A 25994-nucleotide genomic window follows, 5' to 3' on the forward strand; every position below is an offset into this window, starting at 1 on the left:
TAGGACGCTAAGAAGCTTATGCTTATCTAGAAGTGTTCTAGCCCTTCCTCTCGATGTGACCACACCTCGTGATTCCTATGCCTGGAATTACAGAGAGCTGGCGACTCTCCTCACTCTGGGTGGAAGTTTGGTCATGCCAAGGACTCGAACCACGGACCCTTGGGTCTGTGGTCAGCGCCTCTAACAACTGAACCATTCTCGCACTGAAACATGCTGCAAGTTGATTTAAAGAGCGTGTTTTAGCGTAGGTGATTTGCTTTATGAAATAAATTGCAGTCTGAATGATGTACTATCAAAGGAGACGTTCAGTGAAATATGCATTACTGGACGTTCATTTGCATATCTCTTTGACATACTAATAACGAACAATTTTCGTGGGCAGTAAATGCAAACTGTTAGATATTTAGATAGAGACCCTTGAACATACCATTGACCTAGTTTTTCACATCGCTTTACCAAGAGCAGTGTAGAAATTTCAAGGAGATCCTTTGTATCTGGTAATATCCGGCACAGGCATAAAGCTAGCTCCAGTTCATTTGCACGGATTAACTTGGCAATGGCATTCTGAAAAAAAACTGCTTATGGTCAACGAGCATCGAAAAACTGTGGTCATCATATTACAGAGCACAAAGCAACAACGAATTGCATCTAGAAGTAGCGAATTGCTAAGTTGCTCAGATATTTAGGTTTTAAAATTCTTGTTAGCTACTTCCTTAAAAATGTTATTTCGGGAGAGTTAATAACAAAAGCAATAAGCTAATGAACGACAGAAATTTCCATTGTTCGCGATTGACATATCTCTTGGTGTATTTGCGTCAATTTGGAAAGTTTATCACGTGTCATCTGAATGACATTGCTGCTCCTAATCTCAGCGGTAGCATACTCAATAGATGCACTGTCAGCGAGTCATGGAACTCCTTGATTTAGAATAGAAAACGCATTACTCCTTCGCCGCTTCGCAAAAATAGAAAGAGCTCATTGCTGACTAGTATGGCATAAATACAATTACTTTAAAAAATAGTATTTTACAACCTTGGTGTCACCAACAGCTAGATGACAACAGGCGGACAACACCGGTTGTGCATCCATGAAATACCAGTCAGACAAACGAGTGCTCGTTTCTTGTAAAAGCCTAAAAAACAAGTTGCATTCTCAGTATACAGAATTAGCAGTACATGTCCATTTCAAATTGAACAAGCTGTGCATGGTCAGATAAGCAAAGTCTAAAAGGTAAACGTTACCAGGAAATTGAAACCATGATTGATTAAATACAGCAGAGGATAAAGATGTTACCGTGAAGCAAAGTGTAAGAAGGCAGCATGGCAATGCGCTTAGCATTTTCATGCATCAAAACGAGATGTTTAGTTTAAAAAACTTGAATCATTCAATGAAACATTTTTTAAAGAATTTCAGTAATCGGTAATGCCCCATACAAGCCTAAAATGCAACTCTATCTATATTCTGCAGGAGACGTTGTTGTTTTTCCATGGTTGTAATTAGTTTATTAGACCTATTTCTTTCGCTCGTAATTCTTCTTTGTTTTCAACTAAACTTTCTGAAAATCAAACTTTTGTTAACTGAAGTAAGGACATCATTCAATGATCGCAGCATGCCTTCCGACCAAGAAAAGTCATTTTACTAAGTGGAGTTTCTTTCAAGTCAATAAACATCCGAAACGCACTCTGCCCAGTCATTTCCGATAACGCGAAAAAAAATGCTAGAACGGTTGTATTAATGCACGAATGTTCATTTTATCTGCATCAAACAGATCTCGAGTGCGATGAGGGTCAATTACCAACAGAAACAAATAGGTCACTGCATCAATGCTTGTTCGCCAAACAAAGTAAAAAATGATCTAAAATAAACTTGAGCTGAAGCTGTTATTATGAATAGAAATATGAGTGTAGATACTTGGATCCATCTCTAGCGTTATGATCGACGCCATTCACAATAGGATCATTCTTTCGCAGCGAATTTCGATTTTCATCGTGAGTCACTGCTTTGGTGAAATAACCCTCGCAGGCCGCCTGCGCAATTACAACGGCATCTTGAAGCTGACAGCGACTGGTCAAAAACTCGATCAACTAGGAGCAAAGGGGAAGCTCGATCACTCTTGTTACTAGAAAAGCTAAATAAATTTCCAATAATGTCCTTTGCTAACATAACATTTTAAGAGTGTTAAGTTTTGAGAAATATTAGGCATATAAAACATTTGTTTTCATTACACTCTTTGTAAATAGAAAAACAGACATTTACGATAAAAAAAGAAAAATTGGCACTTGAAAACACTCAGATTCTATCAACAACAAAAATTATAAAAAATGAAACCTTTTCAATTTGTCCAGCAGCAACACAGTATGGCACAGCTTCGATATTATCTTCCATGACAAGTTGATCTGCCCTCCTAAAAAGGCGAAAATCCCCCGTCAATGACCACGCAAAATGTATTACCTATGGATGATGAATCTCGCAAGAAAGTCTTTCGCTTATGGTTGAATTCGGGCAGTGAATAGAAGAGAGTATTACCGAGTGCAATTCGAAAAGAAATCCTTTAAATGATGATAATAAACCCGATAGCTAAATTTCCTGTTTTAAATTGATTGAATATCTATAATAGGAAAACGAGAAGAACCTATGAAGAATTGAAACAGATTAACCAAAACATTTATACAGAGGCGGTCTTAGGGACTGCGGGGCCCGCGGCCAAAAACATCTGCGGGGCCCTTGTTCTTTACAATTGCCATCTTTTTTCTTAGGTGTGGGGCCCCTTTTGGCTATCATAAGAGCGGGGCCTGGGGCCTTGGCCCCCTGGACCCCCTTAAAGCCCCTACTGCATTTATAGCTATCATTAAAAAAATATTCTGCAGGTGTCTCATGGATGGGTGTGTTGACTTGAACAGCAGAGGATGAATTATGGTCTATTTGCTTTCAAGAGAAATGTGCCTGAACTATCGAAAAAGCGTCCAATATATTTGTTCAGAAAAAAATGTCGATTTGAATAAAGCCTCTATCCATTGGGGGGCCCTGCAATATCGAAGCCAGGTTGTTATCGCTAATTGCAAGAAAGGTGTCCGGGTTCTGCCCAACTATTGCGACGTCACTTGTGACTATCAGCTTTGGGAAAGGAAAGATTAGAGGAAATAATTTTGAATCATTGAACACCATCTTGATAATCATTAATTGTTCATTGGAACTTAAGTGAAATTAATTATAGATGATAGATATTTCAACAAGCACATTTAAATAAAATCACCTTATAGAAAGTTGCTTCCAGTATTCCATTGAAACACCAGGTGCAGCTGCAAGTGCTTTGTCCCACTTTGAAAGGAAATAACCATAAACAATTTTCAAAATGTTAAAGAGATGTACAAACATTAACTGCTTTGGGAAGTTGTTAAAAAACAATACGAAAACCTTTAGAAAACAAGACTAGACACTATCTATGGAAAAAAGCGGAGCTTATAAACATTTGCGGAGATATTCTCGTTTTTGGTTATTTTTTAAAAGGTATAATTCATATGCTCAATGCCAATTCTAGATATTTAATGCCCCTCCCCTCCTCCCTTCAATTTTCCTCTTTCGTTACTAAACGAAGGAGCAGCAGCAAGCGTAATAAGAAAAGAGCCACCAAAGAACGAAAGAACTATCAAAGAACGAAAGAACTATCAAAGAACGAAAGAACCATCAAAGAACAAAAGAACCATCAAAGAACGAAAGAGCCATCAAAGAACGAAAGAGCCATCAAAGAACGAAAGAGCCATCAAAGAATGAAAGAACCATCAAAGAGCGAAAGAGCCATCAAATGAGAGAGTCATACTACTCGATTACTAGTTACATCTTCCATTTTTTTGGAGCAGCCACCTTTAAGTTGAAGCAACTAACCTATAGGATGTTGGAGTACATGCTTATTGTTCTAAACACAAACAAATTGTAATCAATAAAGATAAAGATAAACTGAAAAACATCTTTTGAAGACCAGAGGATGTTCCAGTAATATAGCCATTTTTGACTTCATTCAAACTAGAGACGGGTCGGTTCCAAGTTTACGAAAGGATTTTGCTGTCCTAATGGATGCTTCTCGACATATCAAGATTATTATTATTAATAACGGAAGATGTAAATGCTTGAATTTTGAAACGAGGGATTGCTCGAAGATCTAAGAAATTTTGAGAGGTCACAAGAGGGTAAAGTGATATTCAAAACTGCCTTATCTACTTAGTGCAATTCATTTTTCATTTTGACACCAGTCAAGCTTTGTGACCCAGTTATCAACATCAACATTTGTAGCAAAAGCATTGAAATTTTCACACCCTAACATCGACCACAGACCAAAAAAAGCGCTAAACATTTTACAACGCCAAATTTTAGTTGTTAGCTTTTGGAAATGTCAATACCGACATTGAAATAACTGTAGAAGTGGCGCTTGCCTATTGAAAATGTTATCAATGGAGACTTTAGTGTAAACGAACTCTTTCCGTCTATACAATAACGGTTTTTCATGTTTATGTAGATAGATTCCAAAACTGCTAGATGGAACGACGATCGGGCTCTACCAATAATTCGAATCATGTCGCCATTATAGTCTTTGGCACAATCTGGGTTTTCCGCAAATGCTACCGAAATCAGAATCCCGCGTTTTAGTTGTTGTTTTATTTGTTGTTTTATTTGTTGTTTTAGTTTTGTTTTTAGTTATTTGTTGTTGCTTCAGCTCAAGTATGTTTAATATATTTGCTTTTTTTCATAGCAATTTCTGAATCTTGTACCACCAAAAAATTATTAATATTAGCGGTAATTATTCAGAGTAGGTAGAAACAGAAGCTAAAAATCTCCAAATTCCGAGTTTTAAAGAAAACCACCTAATTAATAAGATGAAATTAGAAAAATCAAAACATTATTAACCAACCTAAGCGATCAACTTTAGACATAACATATCTTGTCCAGGGGCGGATCCAACAAAAAACTGACTGAGTTTCAGGCAAAGGCTAAGGTCTTTCAGATAATGCATTGATCATTGTGCATAAGACAACATTATTATTCATATTTATACATTTTGTTACCATTGAGGGGGGGGGGGGGGGGTGGTAGGTACTATCTACTCACTAAATCTAGATTCTAAATTTCTTTCCGACAAAAAACAGTGCCTCTGTGAAAAAATTTTCAACCCCCCTCATTTCTCAATACCCTTCGTTTGTTTTGGATGCCACAGCAAAGTTTTTCCCTTTTGTTTTGCTCGTAATTTATTGTTTTGCCTCCGTAGACACCAGACATTCATCAAAATATGGTGTTCCGTTCTGAGCATAGGTTTTCCGTGCCATCAAAGACTGCAATTTAAAGCAAAGGTAGTTAACACTCCTGGAAAATTAACGATATCTCCTGGTTTTATCTCAAACGCTTAATAATCTGCTCGAATGCTGCGATGGTCGTGAGTATAAGACATCTGCAGTCGCCATTTTGAATTCAATGTTTTGCAGTTCCACAATAGAACGGAAATGATCGGTAGCCAATCAACTACGGGTCATTGTACAGCTCTCTTACGAGTTCCAGATGCTGTTTTGACTGAGTTCCATCCGTGTTCCAAACAAAAATTCACTTCCGAGGCACAAAACGTTTATTTCCGAGTTCTAGGATTGACTGCTGTTGTCCTCCACAGCGTCTGGAAAATCATTTCCAAATCACGACAGAGAAGAAACTGGCAATTTTACGATTTTGAAGAGACTGTGATGTTTCAAATTGAAGAGGTTTCAAATTTTTAATTTAAATACTACTTAATTGAAATATTACTTAAATATTTCAGGCAACACTATTTTTAGCTGTATGTTGGAAAACTGACTGAGTTCTGTGCACCAAGGAACTCACTCTGGATCCGCCTCTGCTGTCAAACAAAAATCTTTGGACGTTTTCCATAGGTCACGTGAGTTTGAAGTATCTATTAAAACTTTCAGTCAATTTATAGTCAACAACAATCACAGAGGGGAAGATTTTTGCATGAAATTTTTTTGCGCGGATTTTTGTGATATCTTTGCTGACTTTTAGTTATTGTTATGATAACAGAGCAGCGATATGCAACATATGGCGAAGTTTTAAGACGAATGTTAAAATGGTAGATCGATATTCAAAGTAAGTGAGAAGCCAAAAAACAGTTGTCGTTCAATAGATTGCCTTCAGCCGACAGAATACAATTAAGCCAGAAGGGGTTTAGTATGGCTGTTGTCAAGGGGCTTGCTTAGAACTCTCAGAGGCAGCTGAAAAAGACAGAGAAATCGTAAAGCGACGGATGCACATGATTAAAAGTGAGCCTCCTCCCATGCCAGCTATAATTAAGCCGTTCACAAAAAGCAGTGACGAAAAACAAATCAGGGATAACTATTTCTGAAACAAAAGAGAGCGCTTGATCATTATTCATGTGCTACAGTTTGCGTTGCGCGGGTTTCCAAGCGACGCCTTCAAATCAATCCCACATTTCATTTGAAACAACACAAGTGGGGATTAAATATTGTTCAGAGAATAGATATTTCACATCAAGTAAGGCCATTAAGATAAACTGTAGAATATACTTGTATATGACTTGAGAAAGGATCCCGCAAGTTCTATACACGAGAAAAGGATTGAAAACTGAGTCAATTCTGAAACCAGTCAATCAACCACGAAAAGGTTTTGGTTTCTTTTGCTATAGTTTTAAAGGATGAAAAGTCTACTTGAAGGAAAATTGACACCATTATTGGATTCTAAGACGAACGGATAGCAATTAACGGAGAACTCACTTAACAGATAGCAATTAACGGAGAAAACAAGTAAAAGGATCGGTAAAAAACATTTCCGTCAGAGATCCAGTGGTGATATTTCGAAAACCGAGTTGCTACAGCCTGGGATATATCACAACATTTGCAAAATAAATCAATTGCGACTTCATTCGGCAAAATGCTCTGTGAGACACTGCACCCCAACCAGAACCTTTTGTCACCGTCTAATGTTGCTGCTTTGGCTGCAATGAACATCGTGGTTGGTATTTCAAGCATCATTTCTAATGCCATAATCGCCGTCTCTCTTTGGAAGCTTAAGATGACCAGAACCTTATCGTACAAATTCATTTTCTTATTGAGCATATCCGACGGCATCATTGGCATTACAGTGTGTCCAGCGGTTGTCGCCTTACTTCTATTGCAGAAACAGCCGTTTTGTATTTTGGAACACTTTGCACAATCGTTCACATTCATGGTTTGCCAATTTTCAGGTATAATGGTGGTAATAATAACACTGGATAGGTATCTACACATGAAGTATCTCACTAGATACAATATGTACATGACCAAATTCAAAGCTTACACGCTAATATCCCTGAACCTCAACTCGTGCTTCGGTACTGGGCTTATCTTAACACTAGGCTCAATGTACGGTTTTATATTCGAGTTCGAGGTATGCCTCGTATCAGTTTACTCTTTATTTGTCCTGGTTATATTCCTATTATACATAAAGACTTTCGCAACATTACGAAGCCGTGTAAATGACGTGGCTTTTGCTAGAAATAACACTGCTTCCAGCAGCAACAACAACGATAAGAAGACATCACCAAAGCTGAGTGAGACCATGATGGAAAAGCGACACAAAGCTGAGATGATATTTGCAAAAGGGATGATATTTGTCCTGTTAGGAACAACACTATGCTACTTGCCCTGCTTTCTTTCCGGTACTGTTTGGGCTTACAAGAAGTATGTGAAAAAACAAGACCCTCCCAGTTGGCTTCATTCCACACTATTCTGGACATGCATCTTGATGTATTCAAACTCGACTTTGAATCCAGTGATCATGCTCGCCTTCAACAAGAAGCTGCAGCAATACGTCTGTAAACTTATCAGGCCAAACATGCTTAGAAGCAATGGGCATGACACCGAAACATCGTTACGTCACTAATTTAGGTTTGCGACGCTTACACCAGACCAGCTCAACGTTCTGTTTGGTGTTATCATAGTGAACAATAAAAAGCTTGATCTTCAACAGATTTCCCTAGATTCGAGGGTAATTTCTAGGAAACTGAAAAGGGACTATTTTTGGCAACATCTCCTGATCTCCTGCACAACATGTGCAATTCCTGCTCAATTTACTTGAAACACCCTAAGGAGTGACTTTAGTTTTTATATTTTCCATTAATTTTCGAGAATACAGTTTCTTTCTGTCCCCGTTTTCATCCAAGCAATGTCTACATATTATTGGGTACAAAGTCTGAAAGTAGTTACTGGTTCATGTTAACTAATATTACCCCCCCCCCCCCCATTCAACTTTACGGAATCACCATTGTTTCTTTTTGCTTAGCTTCAACTTCAATCGACCGTGGTTTTATTCCCTTGAGAGAGCTATCAAAATAAATGTCATCATTACCAATGCTTCTTCCAATGCTTGACATTATCGTGACACGTAAAAATTTTATGTTTTTAAATACGATTTTGGAACGTCACATCTATGACTCCTATGTTTTCAAAATTTAAATTATTGTTGCCATACATCAATTACACGAATCTAGAGCGATGCAAAACACAGGAAAGTAGCATCTAATTAATTTTCTGGCAGTTGACTACAAATACTACTCGCATTTACAATTCGTCAGATAGATAGAAAGATTTTTTGGGCATCCCTTGAATTGGCGAACACTGCTGGAGACAGAGATGGATTCCAGCTAGATTTTTATAACTATACACTCATTTTTTTCATAAGAAACTGGCTATAAAAAACGAATACTGGACAGTCAAAAAAAAATTAAGAAACTTCAGTACTCGAAGGAAAAAAATTAAGAAAGTTTTTTAATTAAATTATTAAATTATTAAAAAAAATTATTAAATAGTTGATAAAACTGTTAACAACGAAATTTTGTACAATTAAGACACATAAGATAAAAATATACTTCCCACATCTAAATACAGCATCAGAACGGAAGCGAATCTCTTGACGTGATAAAAAAGGTCACGAACATTTCATAACATCATTCATGACATCAAAATTAGGAAACTCTTAAAAAAAAGAGTATTGAAATTTCTAAAACATTAAGAAACTGGAACATTCAACATCGACTTCTGTTTCTTATAAAAAAATGAGTGTACTACCGGTTCTGATAAACTGCGTCTCCTACTGCCCGCTCAGTTTACCTCCTGCCCGATAATTTGGATATTTCATGACAAATGTCTGAATGCCGACTACGAAACATTGCTGACATTGGATAAGACAGTGCCCATTCACCAACACAATTTACAGTACTTAATGATAGAAACATACAAAATCAAACATAACCTGAAACCTAGTTTCATGAGTGAGGTGTTTGAAGCAAGAAACGTACATTATGATTTGCAAAATAAAAATAATCTTTGCATTCCAAAAGCCAGGACAAGTTCTTATCGTGTAGAAACTGAGATATTTAGGTCAAAAACTGTGGCAAACACTACCTCACAGTATAAGAGAGTCGCAATCATTAGCAACATTTAAAAAAGAATTAAGAGCACACCCTGTAGAATGCGACTGTAGATTATGTAAAATATTTTTAACTGGGTTAGGTTTTATTTAGAATATCATACCTTAAACATTTTTTAACATTGTACCATATGTCTACCATATATTCATATTATACTAATTCTTTATAGATAGTTGACCTAAATTAGTTTTTTTTTAGTTTAAATTAGTTGACCTAAATTAGTTTTTTTTATAGCTTTTAGACTTAAATCTGGTACGCCGTATATAAACAAATTATTTATTGTTATTCATAATATTATTGCCGGGGCATCTGACGATAACATTGGTGGATAATGATCACGTGGTTCTAATGAAGCCGATTTTCTTAACCTGCAGATATTTAACACATAACTGCTGTTTTTATTCATTATTCGTCCATCAATGTGAATTTAGGATGCCGATTTGCTGTTTGCTCGACAAATTTTCTGCTAACCCGTAGTTCTATGCATCTATAGAACTGTTCATCACCTTATGATTTACTAAAATAGTCAAAAAAATACTTGATAGCATTTTGGAATAATATATGATATGATTAAGAATAAGATATTATGCTTACGTGGCCTAACTCCAGCATGATCTCGCAGTATCTTTCGATCTGACCCATTTTGAGCTGAATATCAGCAGCTTCCAATAGTTTCGCCTCTTTTGAAGCAGTGCCGATTGAGAATCCAGAGTTGCTTGCTCTAACAGTCTCTAGTTCTTGAGCCTGGGACTGCGCAACAACAAAATACGTTACAACTAGGTTTATAAGGAAATCATTAGACATCTAAACTTTTGAAAAAAGGTTTCAGTTTTAATAAAATAATAATAGTGATAGATTTCCACAAGTATTTGCTTAAAGCATTAAATAGCAAAACATATCAGGTTGGTAGAATGTTATCTTATGCATCATGGTCTTGAGAGCTATGAACAGTTCACTAATAAGAAAGGGAGCCCGGCATTTCCGACATATTAAACGTATGTCCGACTTCCTCAAAATTTAGAACGTCAGACCAAATAGTGCACTTAAATTGCATGTGCGAATCGAACATAACATGGAAAGAAAAATGGCGTGTTTGAGTGGTAAATTGTTAATGGACAATCAGCAACCGCCAGCTTATCGCATATAGGCCCAGTTCCCATTATTCCGCTTGTGCTCCCATTAATACGCTAGAAAACGGAGTTAGTGGATACCAAACTGGGGTCACTAAAAACGCTATTAAAAGTGGAGTCATTTGAAAAACAGAAATTTAAAATTGATTATTTTAATATGTACAGCAAAAATGGAGTCATTCATCCTAAGTTTCAAAACGATTCCGAACAAAGGACATGAAAACCGATTAAAATGGAGTAACGGGAACGCCTTCATTCTAGTGAGACTCTCTTGACACGGTCGTCACTGTACGCTTTGCTGCAATCTTGTCTCTTAAGAATATATCTATCATTGACAGAATTGTATCTTTTTTGGGGATTGTGAATTCTAGTTATACAGCTGGCTGTTTTAATTTGTATCTAAACCATGAAATTTTGAAAAACAGAGCCTAGAATTCCATAAATACAAATAACAAATTAGGGTGATTAAGTACCTAAAAAGCACTATTATGTTTTTATAATCTTGATTGTTGAAGACTGTTGAAATTATACAATATCTTAAGTAACAAAGTGCACGATTCTATTTAAAGCGAAGCAGATTCAGTAAGGGGAGGCTAGACCTTTGCTTTAACAAAAATGTTATACTCACAGCTCTATACTTGACAGCATGTCTTGTGTGCATAATGCCTTTGTTGTAGTCCGAAGGCAGTTGTTGTTGGTCATTTTCCAGGAGAACAGAAACAAGAACCCACAGATTCTTCAAACCAAACGGGGCCTACAAAGCAACAAAGCAATCAGCAATATTATCACGATAATTAAAACTTTATTAGAACAACACCTTGAAATTGTGCAGTAGTTGTGCATAAAAACCAGAAATTACAAAAGTTGAACTCGATCTTACCAAAAACAAGCGCGAATATAGTTTGGCAACTTTCCTACAATATCTGTCAGATTCGTGCTCGATTAGTGAATTGATGTGACTTGAGAAGGTGCCTGCGAACTTCCATTTGCTTTCCGAAGAAATTTCATTCTGCTCCTCTTCAATTACTGAAAGAAACAAAAGTTAGTTGTCATTTCATACGAAGCTGTAGATTGTTTGAAAGGTAGCAAAAGGTACCAGCTCTTTGTTGCGGTAAACGCCCTCAAGTATCAAACGCTAGCGGTCCCTAAATGACGAAATAAGCTGTCGTGTGGCAAGATCCTCAAAGCTTAAAGGTAAAAGACAAAAGACGTGTGAAAGCTTAAAGGTGAAAGACAGAAAATCCAAGCGGTTGATTAGGAATAATTCTACAGAAGCTGTCTTCAAGCATAGACGCTAAAATATTTTTGAATCAAATGCAGTTCATAAATTTAGGGCCCTATATCAAGGCCTCATATCAAGGGATAATTGTGTCAGAAAGAAAAAGTACAAAAAATAAAAAAAAATAAAATCAAGTTACAGAGAAGCGTTTAGAAAATACCTGGTTGAGTCTGCAGGATTTCACTAAACTGCAAGCCACAGAGAAGTCGCAAGTAAAGTGGCCTTGTAAAGTAGTCTAGTGCCCAGATCCTGACCGTTGAATCACGTGACGACGAAGCTAGAATAAATGGCCTCTGTCGATGGCATGCCAGCCCTAAGAAAAAAATTAAAAAAAAATAAATCGGAAGCAATGGCTAGGACAAAATAAACTGCTTTAAAGCAAGTGTAGAAAGATTGTTTGGCAAAATGAGTGCTAAACAACTAAATATAGGGATGGAGAAATCACAACAATAAATAGTCAGCTATCAGACTGCCAAAAATTAATAGTTATAATTAATAGCAGACAGATCACGTCGCTCAGGAACAAGTTGAGAAAAACAGTAGTTTTATGGAGGTGGATTTCTGTTTATGTATTTGAATGATATTGATATCAAAACATAACGATTCTAAGTAACTGGTCTCCACGTTTCACGATTGATGCGACAATCAGGTAATTGTTGTCAATTATCTTTTCTTCAAGAATTACAAAGGTTGTAAAACCCTGTCTTCAACCCTTCATTATCCACTCAAATTTTATTAATAAAATATTCATCAATGTTCGTTCATTTATTTATATGACAGAATGGTATGACAGGCTAATCGCAATACCGGCACGCCATAGCAGAGGGCTAGCGAGCAACAGCCCATACCCCCTGCTTTGTCACATCACATACAAAATCAAAATCATCGAAATATAATCCCCCTTCCCCACGTCTTCCGCACGTTTTGCCACTGAAAGCTTCCTTCATCATATTCATCTTTCAGCCTTTCTCAAAAATATTTTGAATTTCTTAAAGAGTGATTGGGCGAGATGATTCATTTGAAAGTTGGAAATAGAAATGATCATTGGCCCTTTGTTCCTTTATCACCAAAAAATTTACTTGAAATTTGCTCTAGTTTCCTAGCCTATGTTCCAGACCTCTTACTTAAAAGAAGTAGGGGTCTGGAGCATCGGCTATAGTGTCACTGACATGTTTGCATGAAACTCACCATAAACATCAGCCGCGTGATCTGAATTCTTTTCTATACAATAACCAGTCCTAGAAGAAGACAATCAAAATAACAACGCACTGGAAAATAACAACTAAGTAGGAAACTCAGGGTGGCTTTTCAATCACATTAGAGGCAGTAGCAATCATATCTTCATGGTGTTTACAGCCTCTTTCGATAGAAGAAGGGAGAAAGAAGGGAGAAAGAAGGGAGAAAGAAGGGAGAAAGAAGGGAGAAAGAAGGGAGAAAGAAGGGAGAAAGAAGGGAGAAAGAAGGGAGATGGAGGGAGCCATTATCATTTAAATATCAGCAGTAGTCGGTCAGTAAATGCTTCTTGAAATGCTACTTTCACAGCTACTGTTCTTTTCTAATATGCACTGCAATCGCTTGGCTTAATTTTCGAGGGCTTTGTGGCTTTTGGTCCACCCTAAAATCGGCCCTAAATTGGTTAAGTTGCAAACAAACCACAAATGCAGCCTTACTGCTAAGCAAAACAGATTATGAAGCTTCAATGAAGATTGCTGTAAATATTTCGAAGAACTGGAATTCAATAATGGCACATTTTTGCAAGGCCATTATTGAAGCATTGCAGAGCTTACTTGACATCCCATATTCGCAATGAATAATCCCAACTGCCAGAGATAAGGACATCAGGAAACTCTGAGTGCCATAGCAGACCACGCACGGGAGCTGTGTGCCCTTCGAGAACAGTCACACAGCCATCCTGCAGAGATTTTCGAAGAGGCTTTTCAAATTCAGGTAGCATTAAAAATATAATTTTAGCAACGTACATATTTTTATAAGAATGACAAAGCATCAATATTCTTATAAATTTGCAGTAATGAGCCAAGATATACTCTTAAGTCATTCTTAAGCAAAAAGACGCGTGGATTCAGTGAAAATCGAGAAAAAGAAAGTTTAAATCCTGGCCACGATCGTTCTTTATCATGACCGCATTTTGGAATATGAAACAAACCTCTCACTTTCCATTCTTGCTCAACATACACAGACAAATAAAAAATCCAACTGTCGATGAAATTCAAGGCTGGTAATTATTCTTGTTTATTCTTAAATTTTACAAGTTTTGAGCCTCAATATTCTTGTAAAATTCAACCTTAAAAAAGTGTGTGAAAGGGGTTTGAAGCTCGATCTACAACTCAGTTGGTTGTACATCAAATCGAGGCACACAGACAAACTTTTTGCTTTTAAGCATAAAACACAATTAAAAAAAATCCTTCTCCAAATGATTTCAATCATCGTTCTTCAAAAAGTGAAATCGAAACTCTTATATTTCCAAAAACTTAAAAAAACTTTACCTGGCTGTAATCCCAAATTCGAATGGTCCTAGGAATAAAGTGAACAAAATTTAAGAGCATCGAAATTTCTTTTCGGGTGCAAAGAATTCTTTGGTTAAAAAAATGAATAAACTATAATTATTGCTAATTGGAGTTTTCAGCTAAGGCAGCAAACAGAAAAAACAACAACATACCCATCATCTGATCCACTGCATAAAATTCCTTCTCTCAAAGGCGACCATTTGACGTGAAAGATTTTTGAGGAATGGCCTGTGAGGAATTTAAAAATGTTGCAAACGTGTTCAAAATTGGAAATTGATGAAATGACCAATAAACCTTGAATACGGATTCAACGGATTCTTCAGCTTGATTATTCTTAAGCATGAAAACTTATTCTTAAGCATGTGGGTCAGCATGGCAGTAACCTAAAAAGACTTGCACGAGCCACGAGAAACAGAGAGTTGCAACAAAAGTGGTAGTCAAGGAACAACCTGAGTCCAAGGCAACAATGTCGCTGTTTTATTAACACGCGTGCTTGCGTATTTTTTATGACTGCAAGTTGGGAATGTTGCCAATAATTCCAACTGCTAATAATACTAAGATTTATTCAAAGGATCTGAAAATATTTCAGGCAAACTAACAGGTCCACTAATCAGCTGCAGGATACTCTACAGCCATTCTACAGCCCACGACAACAAAAGATTGATACAACAAACATGCCTGTAAATGTGCGAATGGCTGTCTCTCCTTTTGATGGAAGGTAAAACACTCTAACCACTTTATCTTCGCAGCCAGTTGCCAAAAGATCTCTGAAAAGGAGAAGCAACCGCTGATTATGTCCTAAAACAATTTAATTCATATGCCAAAAAGGTTTAACGAGAAGAATACATAAACAATTTCCAAATAAAATCACTTTCGAGAGTATAACTTCAATAAGACCAGTGAGCAAAGACTTTGCACAGGTCGTGTCGTGCACTTGTCGTGTCGAGCGTATGTCGTTTCAGGACATGTCGTGTCAGCCACATGTCGTGTAAGGAAATTAACGGTTGCTAAGTTGCATGAACGATATGAGTCTTACCGGTTGTTTGGGCTCCAGTCACAACCGAACACTGATGCCGGATGTTTGTATCGTTTCACTAATGTTCCATCCACCATTCGAACAATGCTGTGGTAAAACAGAGAATGACTCCTTTACCATTTAATTAATTTTTAGTACAACATTTAACAATCATTTTGTTCATAGATTGGGTATCATATGACATAATAAATTCGGTTGGAGACAAAAATACAAAACAAAATTAGTCATGTGCTCGCGTTTCTGGTTGACATATTTTTATATTAACGATAAATAGCCCATTAAGAAGTTTCCTAGTTTTGGAGCAAAATTCACATTATTCAAACGTTTTAAACTCTGAAGAGTGTCAGATCAAAAGTCTCAGCATGTCTTGACATGTTAGATTTTTTTAAAAGCCATCTTGAAAGATACAAGGGCTAAGGTTAATCCGTTTTCATTCATTTTGAAACTTAATGTGATTCTTTAAAATAAACGAGGAAAAGGGAGATGTGAAATAAGCAATGGTCTCATCTTTGTTCTAAAAGTTAAATGTGACTGTAACTGGGTTTTAGAGGCAATATCGATATAGATTTATATCAGCAGGTACAGAATACCTGCACTATCACATATTGCTAATATTCCTGATATTATTAGTTAAAAAGTTAAACTCCAGATAAACTGATACGTTCTTTGAGCTTTCTTGAGCACAATATAAGAAATTTCTTTGCTGTTAATATAACATAAATGGCAGTTTCCACTTTATGTTTGGACTTGCAATTGGTTTGCATTTCGTGCACAACATGCTCTTAAGAAACTGATACACGTCATGGAATTGCTTTCGTAACTTTTGTTTCGCCAGTTCACTAAGAGATGACCCAATAGCTTATGCTCCCTAACAATCAAGTTTGACATTTCAAGCCAGATCTCATGTTCTTCAAACCTATTCTATTAAGTGGCTATCTCAGCCAGATATTTTACGCTTCAGAAACCACATGTTTACTAAACAGGTAAAAATCGTTTGCAAATTTTAAAGGAACATACCTCATGGTCCATCTCAAACTTTCTACTTAGGCCTACTAAGTGTGCGAAATTCTAGTATTCTGGCCTATTTGCAAGCATCAGCTAAACGGTCCTTTTTCCCCAGACCATACTAGTTTGGAATTCCCCTTAAAAAAGGGATAGCTCATCTTCATTTAGCCAAGCAATATCAACTGCAAGTTGGATAAATTAATAGAAATTACCAGTTGTTGTCTGAGCCTGCTGATGCGATGTATTTTGAGTCTCTTTGATTCCACGAAGCAGTAAAAACACTGCTTTTGCCATGCTCATTAAACCGCATAATGATGCGTTCTTTTTCAACATCCCAAATAAAACAACCACTGCGAGAGGTTGCAGCTACCAAGCAATTCAAGTCCCCTACAAAGAAAAATTGATATTAATAATAGATAGGACATTTTAGAGCCATATACTTCAGGGGCGGATCCAGGATTTTTGGTGACTATAGCTCAAATCTTTTGGGATCGGAACCACGCCCTCCTTGCTTGTGGGACACGCCCACTATATGGGCAAATGATATAACCATGTGTGTTTATAGTTCCTTCGTATTAATAAATATCCCTTCGAACATCCTTTTTCTATTTCCAGGGACGCCAGAGAAGGGGGTGTGGGGGTACAACCGCCCCTGTTGCCCTTTGGCAGAAGGTGCAAGGGTTGTTTTTAATAAAGTTACCTTGAAACTGGCCAATTGTAATAATCAGAGAGATTAATATAAAATTCTGAACTTCTCAAAACATGTAAAATAGTTATATATGCCGAAGGTTAGCAGAAGATCGAAATGAAATTGCAGTTACGTATGAATCAAAAGCCCTTTTACTCAAGCCTGCCACCCCCCTCCCGCCGCTTGGTCGTTCCGCCGTCCCTGTCTATTCCCTAGTAGGTCCTTGCCGTTGAAGCTACATTACAGGGGACCCAGGATGTGAAAACGAGCTATAGTCCACTGTTGCTTTACAGGGGACAGAGAGCGAAGAAGTAACTTGGATACTCATATTCTATTGGTTAAAAGGCCATTTTCAAACCTGACTATAGCTTCACTATAGCTCGCGCCAAAAATTATAGTACGGGTTTCATTGTCTTCGATGCCTTTTCCAGAGCAAATCCATAGACCGACTATAGCTCGGAATATCCACTGTAGCTCAATTCTGGTTGGTTACTGTCAACAAAGAACGAAACTTCTGATTCGTCTAAGTTTTAATATTAGACCATTCTGCGCTCAGTGTTTTATATCTTATCTGGAGAGGCATTGTGATGACACATTGCCAGCATTGCATGTTTGTTAATCGCATTTGATAACCTATACCGCTGCTTTCAAATGTTGATAGTAAACACTTGTGGGCATAAACACAGTTTTAGAGACTGCAAGGAAACTTTGTATTTCGAAAATCAAACACTGAGAATTTGACTATAGCTCGAGCTACAGTTGCTATAGTCTGGATCCGCTCCTGTACTTTTACACGGGTCACTTTCCTGGCGATAGAGAGAGTCATAGTAACCTTTCAAAAGATGTGCAAAAATGTTTGCTAGCTTGGTTCCTTTTTGAAGAACGGGTAAATTCAAACAAAAAAATTTTCACTTTGGATATTTTTTTTGCCAGTTGAGCTGGTGTCTTTCACGAAATGCTTCTGAATACAGGCACGTTAATATAAAGAGGTCTTTGCTGCAATGACTCTCTCTATGGTTCACAACCTATTGTTTTATTGTGCATTCCAACATTACGAGAAATGTGCAGAAAGTTTAAGGAATGACTTTAAGACGGGAAAATAAATTCAAAACTTTGTTTCAATATTCAAACAAAAGTTATAATAATTCGAATAAATTTCGATCAAAGTACTTTCTCCAAACTTAATTTCAAACACTAAACATGTTCATGTGAGCCATAGTCCATTCAGAGCAGTACGTAAATTTGCATCAACCTGATAAATATCCATAGATGATACGAAAATATTACTAATAAATCAACAGCCTGACTAAATCACTTACAAGGAGCAAAAACTAACAAGTATTTGCTGCTTGCTGAATACTTTTGCAGTAAACTAAAACAATCAATAATTAACTACCTGGTGCCCATGATATGGAATATATCGCAGTTTCATTTCTAGAAGTTGATTTCACCTGCAAACAAATATTTAACATGTGGCGTTAAAATGAGATTAATTTAAAATCTGGTAAATAATATTATTTAAAAGTGTCACTTTAGCGAGCATCTGGCTCAATAATCAAATAATCACTTTACTTGTCTGTGTCAGGCCATTATATGCTAAATCAGATAGGAACAATAGAAAAAACAATTGACAGCATGGCTAACAAATAATTCACAGATCATTGAGATAATATCTCTGGAGGTTCAATGACATTGAAACTACATTGACACCAGTTAATTCCAAGCTCACAGATAACAGCTGAATTCATTTCTCTTGTTTGAAGAAGAAACTAAACTCACAGCTTCCATTGTTTGAATATTCCATACTTTAATTGTACCATCAAAAGAGCAAGTTGCAAGAAGATCTGGGTCATCAGGATGAAATTTACAGTCAAATATGGTTTCAATATGTCCCTGCAACAAAGGAAGCATGAAAGAATGACTGTTTTAAGTTGAATTTTGTTGTCAAGTCAAGATTGAAGTCAAGATCACAAAGAGCCACGCCATACAGCAGCACTATTTGAGAGGCTTTGAAAGACTGGGTGGCATCCTACAGAATTGTAGTTAAGAGTGCAATAATCAAATACTAAACTTATCATGCAAGATCAACACAAATCCATAAACTAACATCCATAATAGAACTAAAATCTTGATAAGGACAAATGTTTGCTTGGAATAATGGTAGCTTTTCTACTGATAAAACAACTGGCCATTGTCTTTGGTAATGAAAAAATATATTACATGAAGAACAACTTACATAGTCCCTTAGAAAATCCCATCTTCGTTTGCTGATATCATAGAGTCCAATACCTCCATCCAAAAACGTACAAACTACATGTGCAGGGGGGATTTGGTATGCAGAGTTTGGAGTTGAAGATGATTTGCCTGCAGACAGTGAAGTAGATGAGGCTGCAGCCCATCCTCTTCCACTATCCATTGGCAGATAGTCTAGTGCCTTGTTTCTATGAATTACACAGATTGAGTGAAAACCAGTCTCCTTTATTTTCAAATTCAAAACTGGCGAATCTCTGGAAACACTCCATAATCGCAAAACTCCACTTTGTGTATCTAGAGAAAACATAATTTAAATAAAATTCGAAAGAATCTGCGAATCTTTCAGATATTTGATTGATTATTTGATTAGGATTTATCACAAGATTAACCAATATCTAGAGAAGCTCCCTCTAGCCAGCTTAAAAAAGTTAAATTCCAATTTTTATCTTACTTAAGTTGAATATCACCCTTAGCTATTTCTGGTAGCTACTAGAAACAGCTTTTACATAGATTAACATAATATGGGCCTTGAAAAATCTCAGTTTTAACATTATAAGGGAAAGGCTTGTAGTGATTTCAATATTTTAAATAGGCCATATTCTAACTATTTGCTGATCATGCCATCACAATGATTTCCCCTTGTGTTGTTCATGATATTGCATACTACAGTGCATTCCCTCTACTATTGTTTTAATCTCCGCTCATTCAAGTCATGCTGAGTCAGCTTCTCCCATTCTATGCCTAGATATTTCTTTATCACATTGCTTCATTTTAACATCATCCTAACTCACCCTTAGTCAGCATTGTTATTTTGTATAAAAGTATATTAATTTGTAAGCAATTCAGTTCAGGATAAAGCACAACAGGCAAGTACATCGCCTCTCTCTCTGACTCTATGTTTTCTGCACATTGAATAAAACACAAGGTAACAATGGAAAGTAACAAATTATGGCATTCAAGTCATTCACTGAAATGCTCAATAGTCCTGGTTATGCAAAAAACCACTAAAATTCCATCATTTTGCAAATAATAATTACTCTATTAACTTATTATATTGTCATTTTGTAGAAATAAATCATAGCATTCTCATGAACTTCTTTCCTTGGAATCTCATTTTTACAACAGCGATGAATAGTGAAGCAGCCCAAAAAGTGATTACTTTCACAAAAAGTGATTTCTTTTTTAAGATAGGGAAAAGAAAGTTATATTTTTTATTATTTTGGTGAATGTTATAGGTCATGCAGCAATGAATATTTCAAGCTTTAAGAAAATTTCTGGTAGTTATGAAGCAACATTTACAACACTAGCTCAAGTTAAATACAACTAAACCTAATAATTACCAAACTTGGCTATGAAAACATGTTTTAGAAGCATGCATATTGATTCCTGCCAATCTATGTGCTCATAAAAGAAATAAAATTAACATATTAAATACTTGTATCAGTAAATTCTTACATCCAGTCACAAACATGCCTGGAGCATTTAAGATCCATGAGAAGCCTGAGATTCTTGCAGCAGCACTAGGCAATTTGAAGCTCATTATTATATTCATAGAATCTGTGTCAATCAGCCTAATTCCAGTCCGATTTTTATATGTGCTCATAAAAGAAATCTATGTGCTCATAAAAGAAATAAAATTAACATATTAAATACTTGTATCAGTAAATTCTTACCTCCAGTCACAAACATGCCTGGAGCATTTAAGATCCATGAGAAGCCTGAGATTCTTGCAGCAGCACTAGGCAATTTGAAGCTCATTATTATATTCATAGAATCTGTGTCAATCAGCCTAATTCCAGTCCGATTTTTATACGCAACAAGCAAGTAATCGAGTGACAATGAGTCCCACTCCAGCATTTGAACTGATTCCTCTTCTCCATTTTCCTCAGAGCTATCTGGTCGTAAAATATGTTTTTGTGCTTTTTTACCAGGATTGAGCAAAGAGATTGAGCCATCTTTGTGACCAAACGCTAATTTTCCTATTCTTTTGTGATTCCAAGAAAAGTGTGCTACATCAGAATAGAAACTAAATGTTTCTTTGTGGGAGGTCACTTCTTGATTCAAAGAGCTGTTCCACATAAATAGTGGACCACAACCATAAATAAAGGAAATAACATCCTTTTCATGAGGTGACCATTCAATGCAAACAGGAGACTCCTTTATTTGTTTCAAGCGAGCAATAACTCTTTGATCTGAGATGTCCCAGAGAATAATTTCCTTGTCAGTACTTGCACTTGCTAGAATGTTTGGATCTTTTGGATTCCAGCTGATTGAAGTTATGGTCTTTTTGTGTGCAGATACTACTGAGTGGAGATTGAACTTCTTCAGATTGGCATCCCACTAAAACAATCACACAATTCATATGCAAATATGTATCCCTTAATTGACATATAGATACAGATGGATGTAATACTAAAACAAGATGCTATTATATTTAAAACTTTGTCTTGATCTTTTGGTATAAGTTACCAAATTTAAATTTGTTTTATGTATGGTTATATTATTCTGATGAAGGATTACAACCAAAACAGAAGGAACAACTGAGTAAGTTTGAAGAAAGATATCCAGGGATGGCATTGAAAATCAGTTGCTTTAATTGGGCTATTTTGCTCTGTTTGCTATTTTGGTATGCTATGCATATACAACTCTGATATATGTCTGAAAACGATGAAAGTTCACATTTTATGAAAGTTCACATTTTATGAAAGTTCACATTTTATGAAAGTTCACATTTCATGAAAGTTCACATATACCTATAGATATAGGGTAACTATAAAATTTTATATCCAATTGGCTGAAGATTCTGCACAATCAGATGAAACCGGTACAAAAAATTGTCATTTCTATGACTAAATCTAAATTGCAAGTACATATAGATATATATACTCAAGGCTTTGAAGAAATGACTGCCAAAGTTACAGTCAAATCGTCAATGTGACCATGCTTAATGTGATAAATGGGCAACCATATATAATGACATACATAAATAATGAAAGTAACTGTTTTACCAGTCTTTGATACAGTGCTAAATGATGCATTGGTAGAGGTGTATCATTAGGATGTAGAACAGGATACCTCTAAGCTGTTACTGTTTACTGGTCTGCCATAATGTGCATGATGCTGTATAGGCAGAGTTGTACATGCTCATAGTGTATAGAAAAGGATGGATCTAAGCTGCTACTCCGGGTTTCACTGAAAGCGTGGAACAATACAGTTGCATGATGATGCACTAATTGTGAAATCTGAAGTAGCAACTTAGAGCCTTCCTGTTTTCAAAATTCAAAATATGTTTACAAGTTTATATAAGAAAGGAAAAATACCTCATATATGTATATAGCTAAAGTTGAACAATAAGCAAATCTTTCGCCACATGCAGCACACATTCTTGGACTCCATGGTTGCGCCCCTGCTGTCAGTAACCCAACCTGTCTCATTGACATTTTGATTCCCTTTGTCTGCTAACAACACATTTTGATCATCGTTGAGGTTTCAGACCTAAAAAGGAATGCTTTGGAACAATTTAAGTTGTTCATTCAATAAACAAATATGGAACCTTGCTAAATATAAAAGCAATATCTAATGGGCAATTGAAAAATAAAGAATATTTATCTAAAGGTAATTCAAATTTCTACTGTCTGCAAAATGTTCTGATGAGTAAACCTTTCACTATTTTTAAGAGACATTAAATAATGCTACTATTTGGATAGAGGCTCTTTTATTTTTCGTTTTCATTTCAACCTTGATTTTTCTATTTCCAGGTTCTGCCATTTTTTCAAAGACCACTGAAAACAACTATGTGATGACATTTTTAATATATATGTAGACTGCCTTTTTAACATATTATAGTTTGGAGGCCTGTATCAATAAAGATAATTGATAAATTGAAAAAAGCATCCAAAACCTAAAAGCTTTAATTTTCTTGACCCTGATCAAAATTATATTCTATGGTGTTGTGCTGAGTTCATTTGATAATTCCTACCATCAATTTGATGAAAAATATGAAAAGTTGTTTGCAAAATATGAAAATTCCTATAAATGAATTAATCTAGTCACAATAAAACAATTTTTGTTGCAGGAAATAAATAATAAATCAAAACCTTATGGGGTGGTCTGAAAAAAATTAATTGAAGAAACAGTATCTTCTTACTGATTTCGGTAAAACAATAACAGGTACCTATATTTGCACAATCGCCCATAGGCATAACTAACTAGACGTTAGTAATACGAAAGGCATTACATAAACAGCATGAGCTGTTAATGTATTTAAAATTCTAGACTTTTCATGCTTACCTTAGGAGCCATTGGCTAAGTTAGGAGATTTTGTGGCAGCTTTGCGCGCCTTTGCTCTTCCAAGGATCTTGACGTAAAACGGTCCCTTAAATGTCATGTGTGATTAGGCGTTCGCTCTCGGATCGAAAATAAACAATTAGTTTCATGAACTATACTTTTTAAGGGCAATACACTTGTAAAGATTGTTTATTGGAGAAGGTAGCAAAAGAGCTATAGGAAAAGCTATTCACTTGAGTGATTTTGCGAAATTCTTGCTGTATGTTCAAAATAACTTGCAAAATTTGAGAAATCCTTCAGGCAATGCTATTTGTATTTGCACCCATTAATCATAAACAGTAGGCGGCATAACTTGATCTGCTGTATTATACCTTTGCTCTGTTTTACGATTGATTTCAAAGGGTAAACAACGCCTTGGGTTTCTTGATGACGGGTAATCGCAGACAGTTCTCAACTCCTTGAAACACATGACCTGTTATGTCAAGGAGACAATTCACTGTTGTGGTAGTGAGACGATTACGAGGATAAATGAAGCATCGCCTCCTCGTTGTCATGACACCAATCTAACTGTACAAAGCAGATATCAGTTAGGGCTGGCTCGTTTTGGCAGCACAATACTATTGAAATCTGAGCGTTTTGCTTAGCTTCAACCAAGAAGAAATTAAACCTTGAAATACTGGTTACATTTCTAATCAAGAATATACACATAAAGCTGTCACAAAAATTTACTTTTTAAAATTTCATGTTTATCGGAAATTAAATTCCTTCAATTCATGTACACTGGGGTCGCAATAGCATGTAAATTTTCAACAATGATAATTCATTACAGTAATAAAATTAGAACTTTGATGAAGAACCACATAAGTACGGAACTAAGAACCTATCCGCAAAGTCAACAACCTGAGCATATATGTAGACCTTTGATAAAGCGAACAGAATTGTGATAGGTCGATAGTTTCGTTTTTCTGTAGTTTTCTCACTTTGAATAGCGGACTTATTAAGCACCAAAAATCCGGTGACAAAAATTTCAGTCATATTTTTAAATTTCGGTGTAAATTTCGGTGCAAATTTCGGTGAGAACTTGAAAAATTTGCGTGGAAGTTATTTCTATCTTCAATACAAAATTACCTGGAGCGCAAGCATAAAAGTGGAGCGAATATTTTGATGTCAGCCCCGAATGTCAAAAACTATTAAGGTCAGTGGGCAAGAATGTCATAAACTATTATTTAACTGGAGAAGGGCTTTTTTATTTAATTTCTTGTAACCCATGGAGAAAATTATTTGGTGGCGTTTACAGCTGGCAATATTTTCGATCGCCAATCACAAAGAGGGGATTATAAATTCTGACCGATTGTGAGTTAAAAATCGAGGCGAAGGAATAGATAGAGCGATAGAGTGAACTTAATATCAACCCAAGCGTATACTAATTGTTATTTTTTTCCGCTAATAGCTTATGGTTATAACTACATGCTAAAGGTCTCTAATAGCTTTTGATTAACAGAGTTCGCTGAAACACGTTGTATGTCTCTTGCTTCAAGCTCTCTCTCTGTTGAACCCAAATTCGCAACAATAATGTGCAAAATTAGCTGAACGAGTTACAAATTGGCTGAGATATGACCGCATAACCACAGGTTTTTTCCCCACCAAACCTATGTAATTTGGTATTGGTTCAAAACTTTATGAACCAAGCCAGAATAAAAGTTAACAAACTTGATATCTTTCATTCGCCATAACTCGCCCAATTTTGACCATACCTAAATTTATCCAATTTTGAATACTCTTTTGAAACCATTGAAACGTTAGAAAGAAACCATTGGGGAAATTTTAAAGAGCCAGTAGAAGCATCAGTTCAGCCCAAAGAGAACTCAAATTACTTGGGTGTAGAGGGCGAGAGAGAAGAAAGTAAAGATGAGCAGTGAATCTTATTTGTTGATTATGAAGGAGAACCAGAAACTGACTATTCATATGTATTTGATTTATAATCGTACTCAAACAACATCAAGGAAATGAAACGAGATTTTTCTAGCGTTATGTATGTCTTGATGTATGTCTCTTAATCTAAGAGATTCAGGAAACGCTTTTGGAGTAATGAATAAATGTAAATTTTGTCAGTAATGATACAAAACTGTCTTCGTTTTCTTTCAGTTTCCGCGGAGAAATACTTTAAATTCTGGACGATTTTTTGGATTTTGTCTCGATAATTCATCATTGACTGCCTCCATAGTAATTGGTTGGAACTCGAAGAATGTGCCATGGTCTACTTTATCCATAATCTTGTGAATGCTGGGATGATGTTTATATATTTAAACAGCAATTTCAACAGGTTCCAGCAAATGG

General features: G+C 36.1%; 1 protein-coding gene across 1 annotated transcript in view; it reads right to left on the reverse strand.

The window, feature by feature from the left end:
* Nucleotides 1-24105, reverse strand: part of LOC135686573 (WD repeat-containing protein 17) — a 36075-nt gene extending 11970 nt beyond the window's left edge. Inside the window, exons 1-22 of the mRNA XM_065202836.2 lie at nt 23661-24105; nt 22691-22865; nt 21044-21710; nt 19354-19664; nt 18897-19010; nt 18514-18568; nt 16642-16816; nt 15425-15511; nt 15067-15155; nt 14541-14616; nt 14368-14395; nt 13651-13775; nt 13052-13101; nt 12024-12176; nt 11465-11610; nt 11213-11338; nt 10049-10204; nt 3254-3318; nt 2329-2404; nt 1912-2084; nt 1033-1132; nt 428-564 (exon numbers count right to left, since the gene is read on the reverse strand). Of these exons, the coding sequence (XP_065058908.2) occupies nt 428-564; nt 1033-1132; nt 1912-2084; nt 2329-2404; nt 3254-3318; nt 10049-10204; nt 11213-11338; nt 11465-11610; nt 12024-12176; nt 13052-13101; nt 13651-13775; nt 14368-14395; nt 14541-14616; nt 15067-15155; nt 15425-15511; nt 16642-16816; nt 18514-18568; nt 18897-19010; nt 19354-19664; nt 21044-21710; nt 22691-22810 (3029 nt within the window). The 5' untranslated portion in view covers nt 22811-22865; nt 23661-24105. The remainder of the gene's footprint in view (nt 1-427; nt 565-1032; nt 1133-1911; nt 2085-2328; nt 2405-3253; nt 3319-10048; nt 10205-11212; nt 11339-11464; nt 11611-12023; nt 12177-13051; nt 13102-13650; nt 13776-14367; nt 14396-14540; nt 14617-15066; nt 15156-15424; nt 15512-16641; nt 16817-18513; nt 18569-18896; nt 19011-19353; nt 19665-21043; nt 21711-22690; nt 22866-23660) is intronic.
* Between the last annotated feature and the right edge of the window lie 1889 nt (nt 24106-25994).

This window comes from Rhopilema esculentum, chromosome 6, assembly GCF_057945365.1.
Source record: "Rhopilema esculentum isolate cy_ngs chromosome 6, ASM5794536v1, whole genome shotgun sequence".
NCBI classification, from domain to species: domain Eukaryota; kingdom Metazoa; phylum Cnidaria; class Scyphozoa; order Rhizostomeae; family Rhizostomatidae; genus Rhopilema; species Rhopilema esculentum.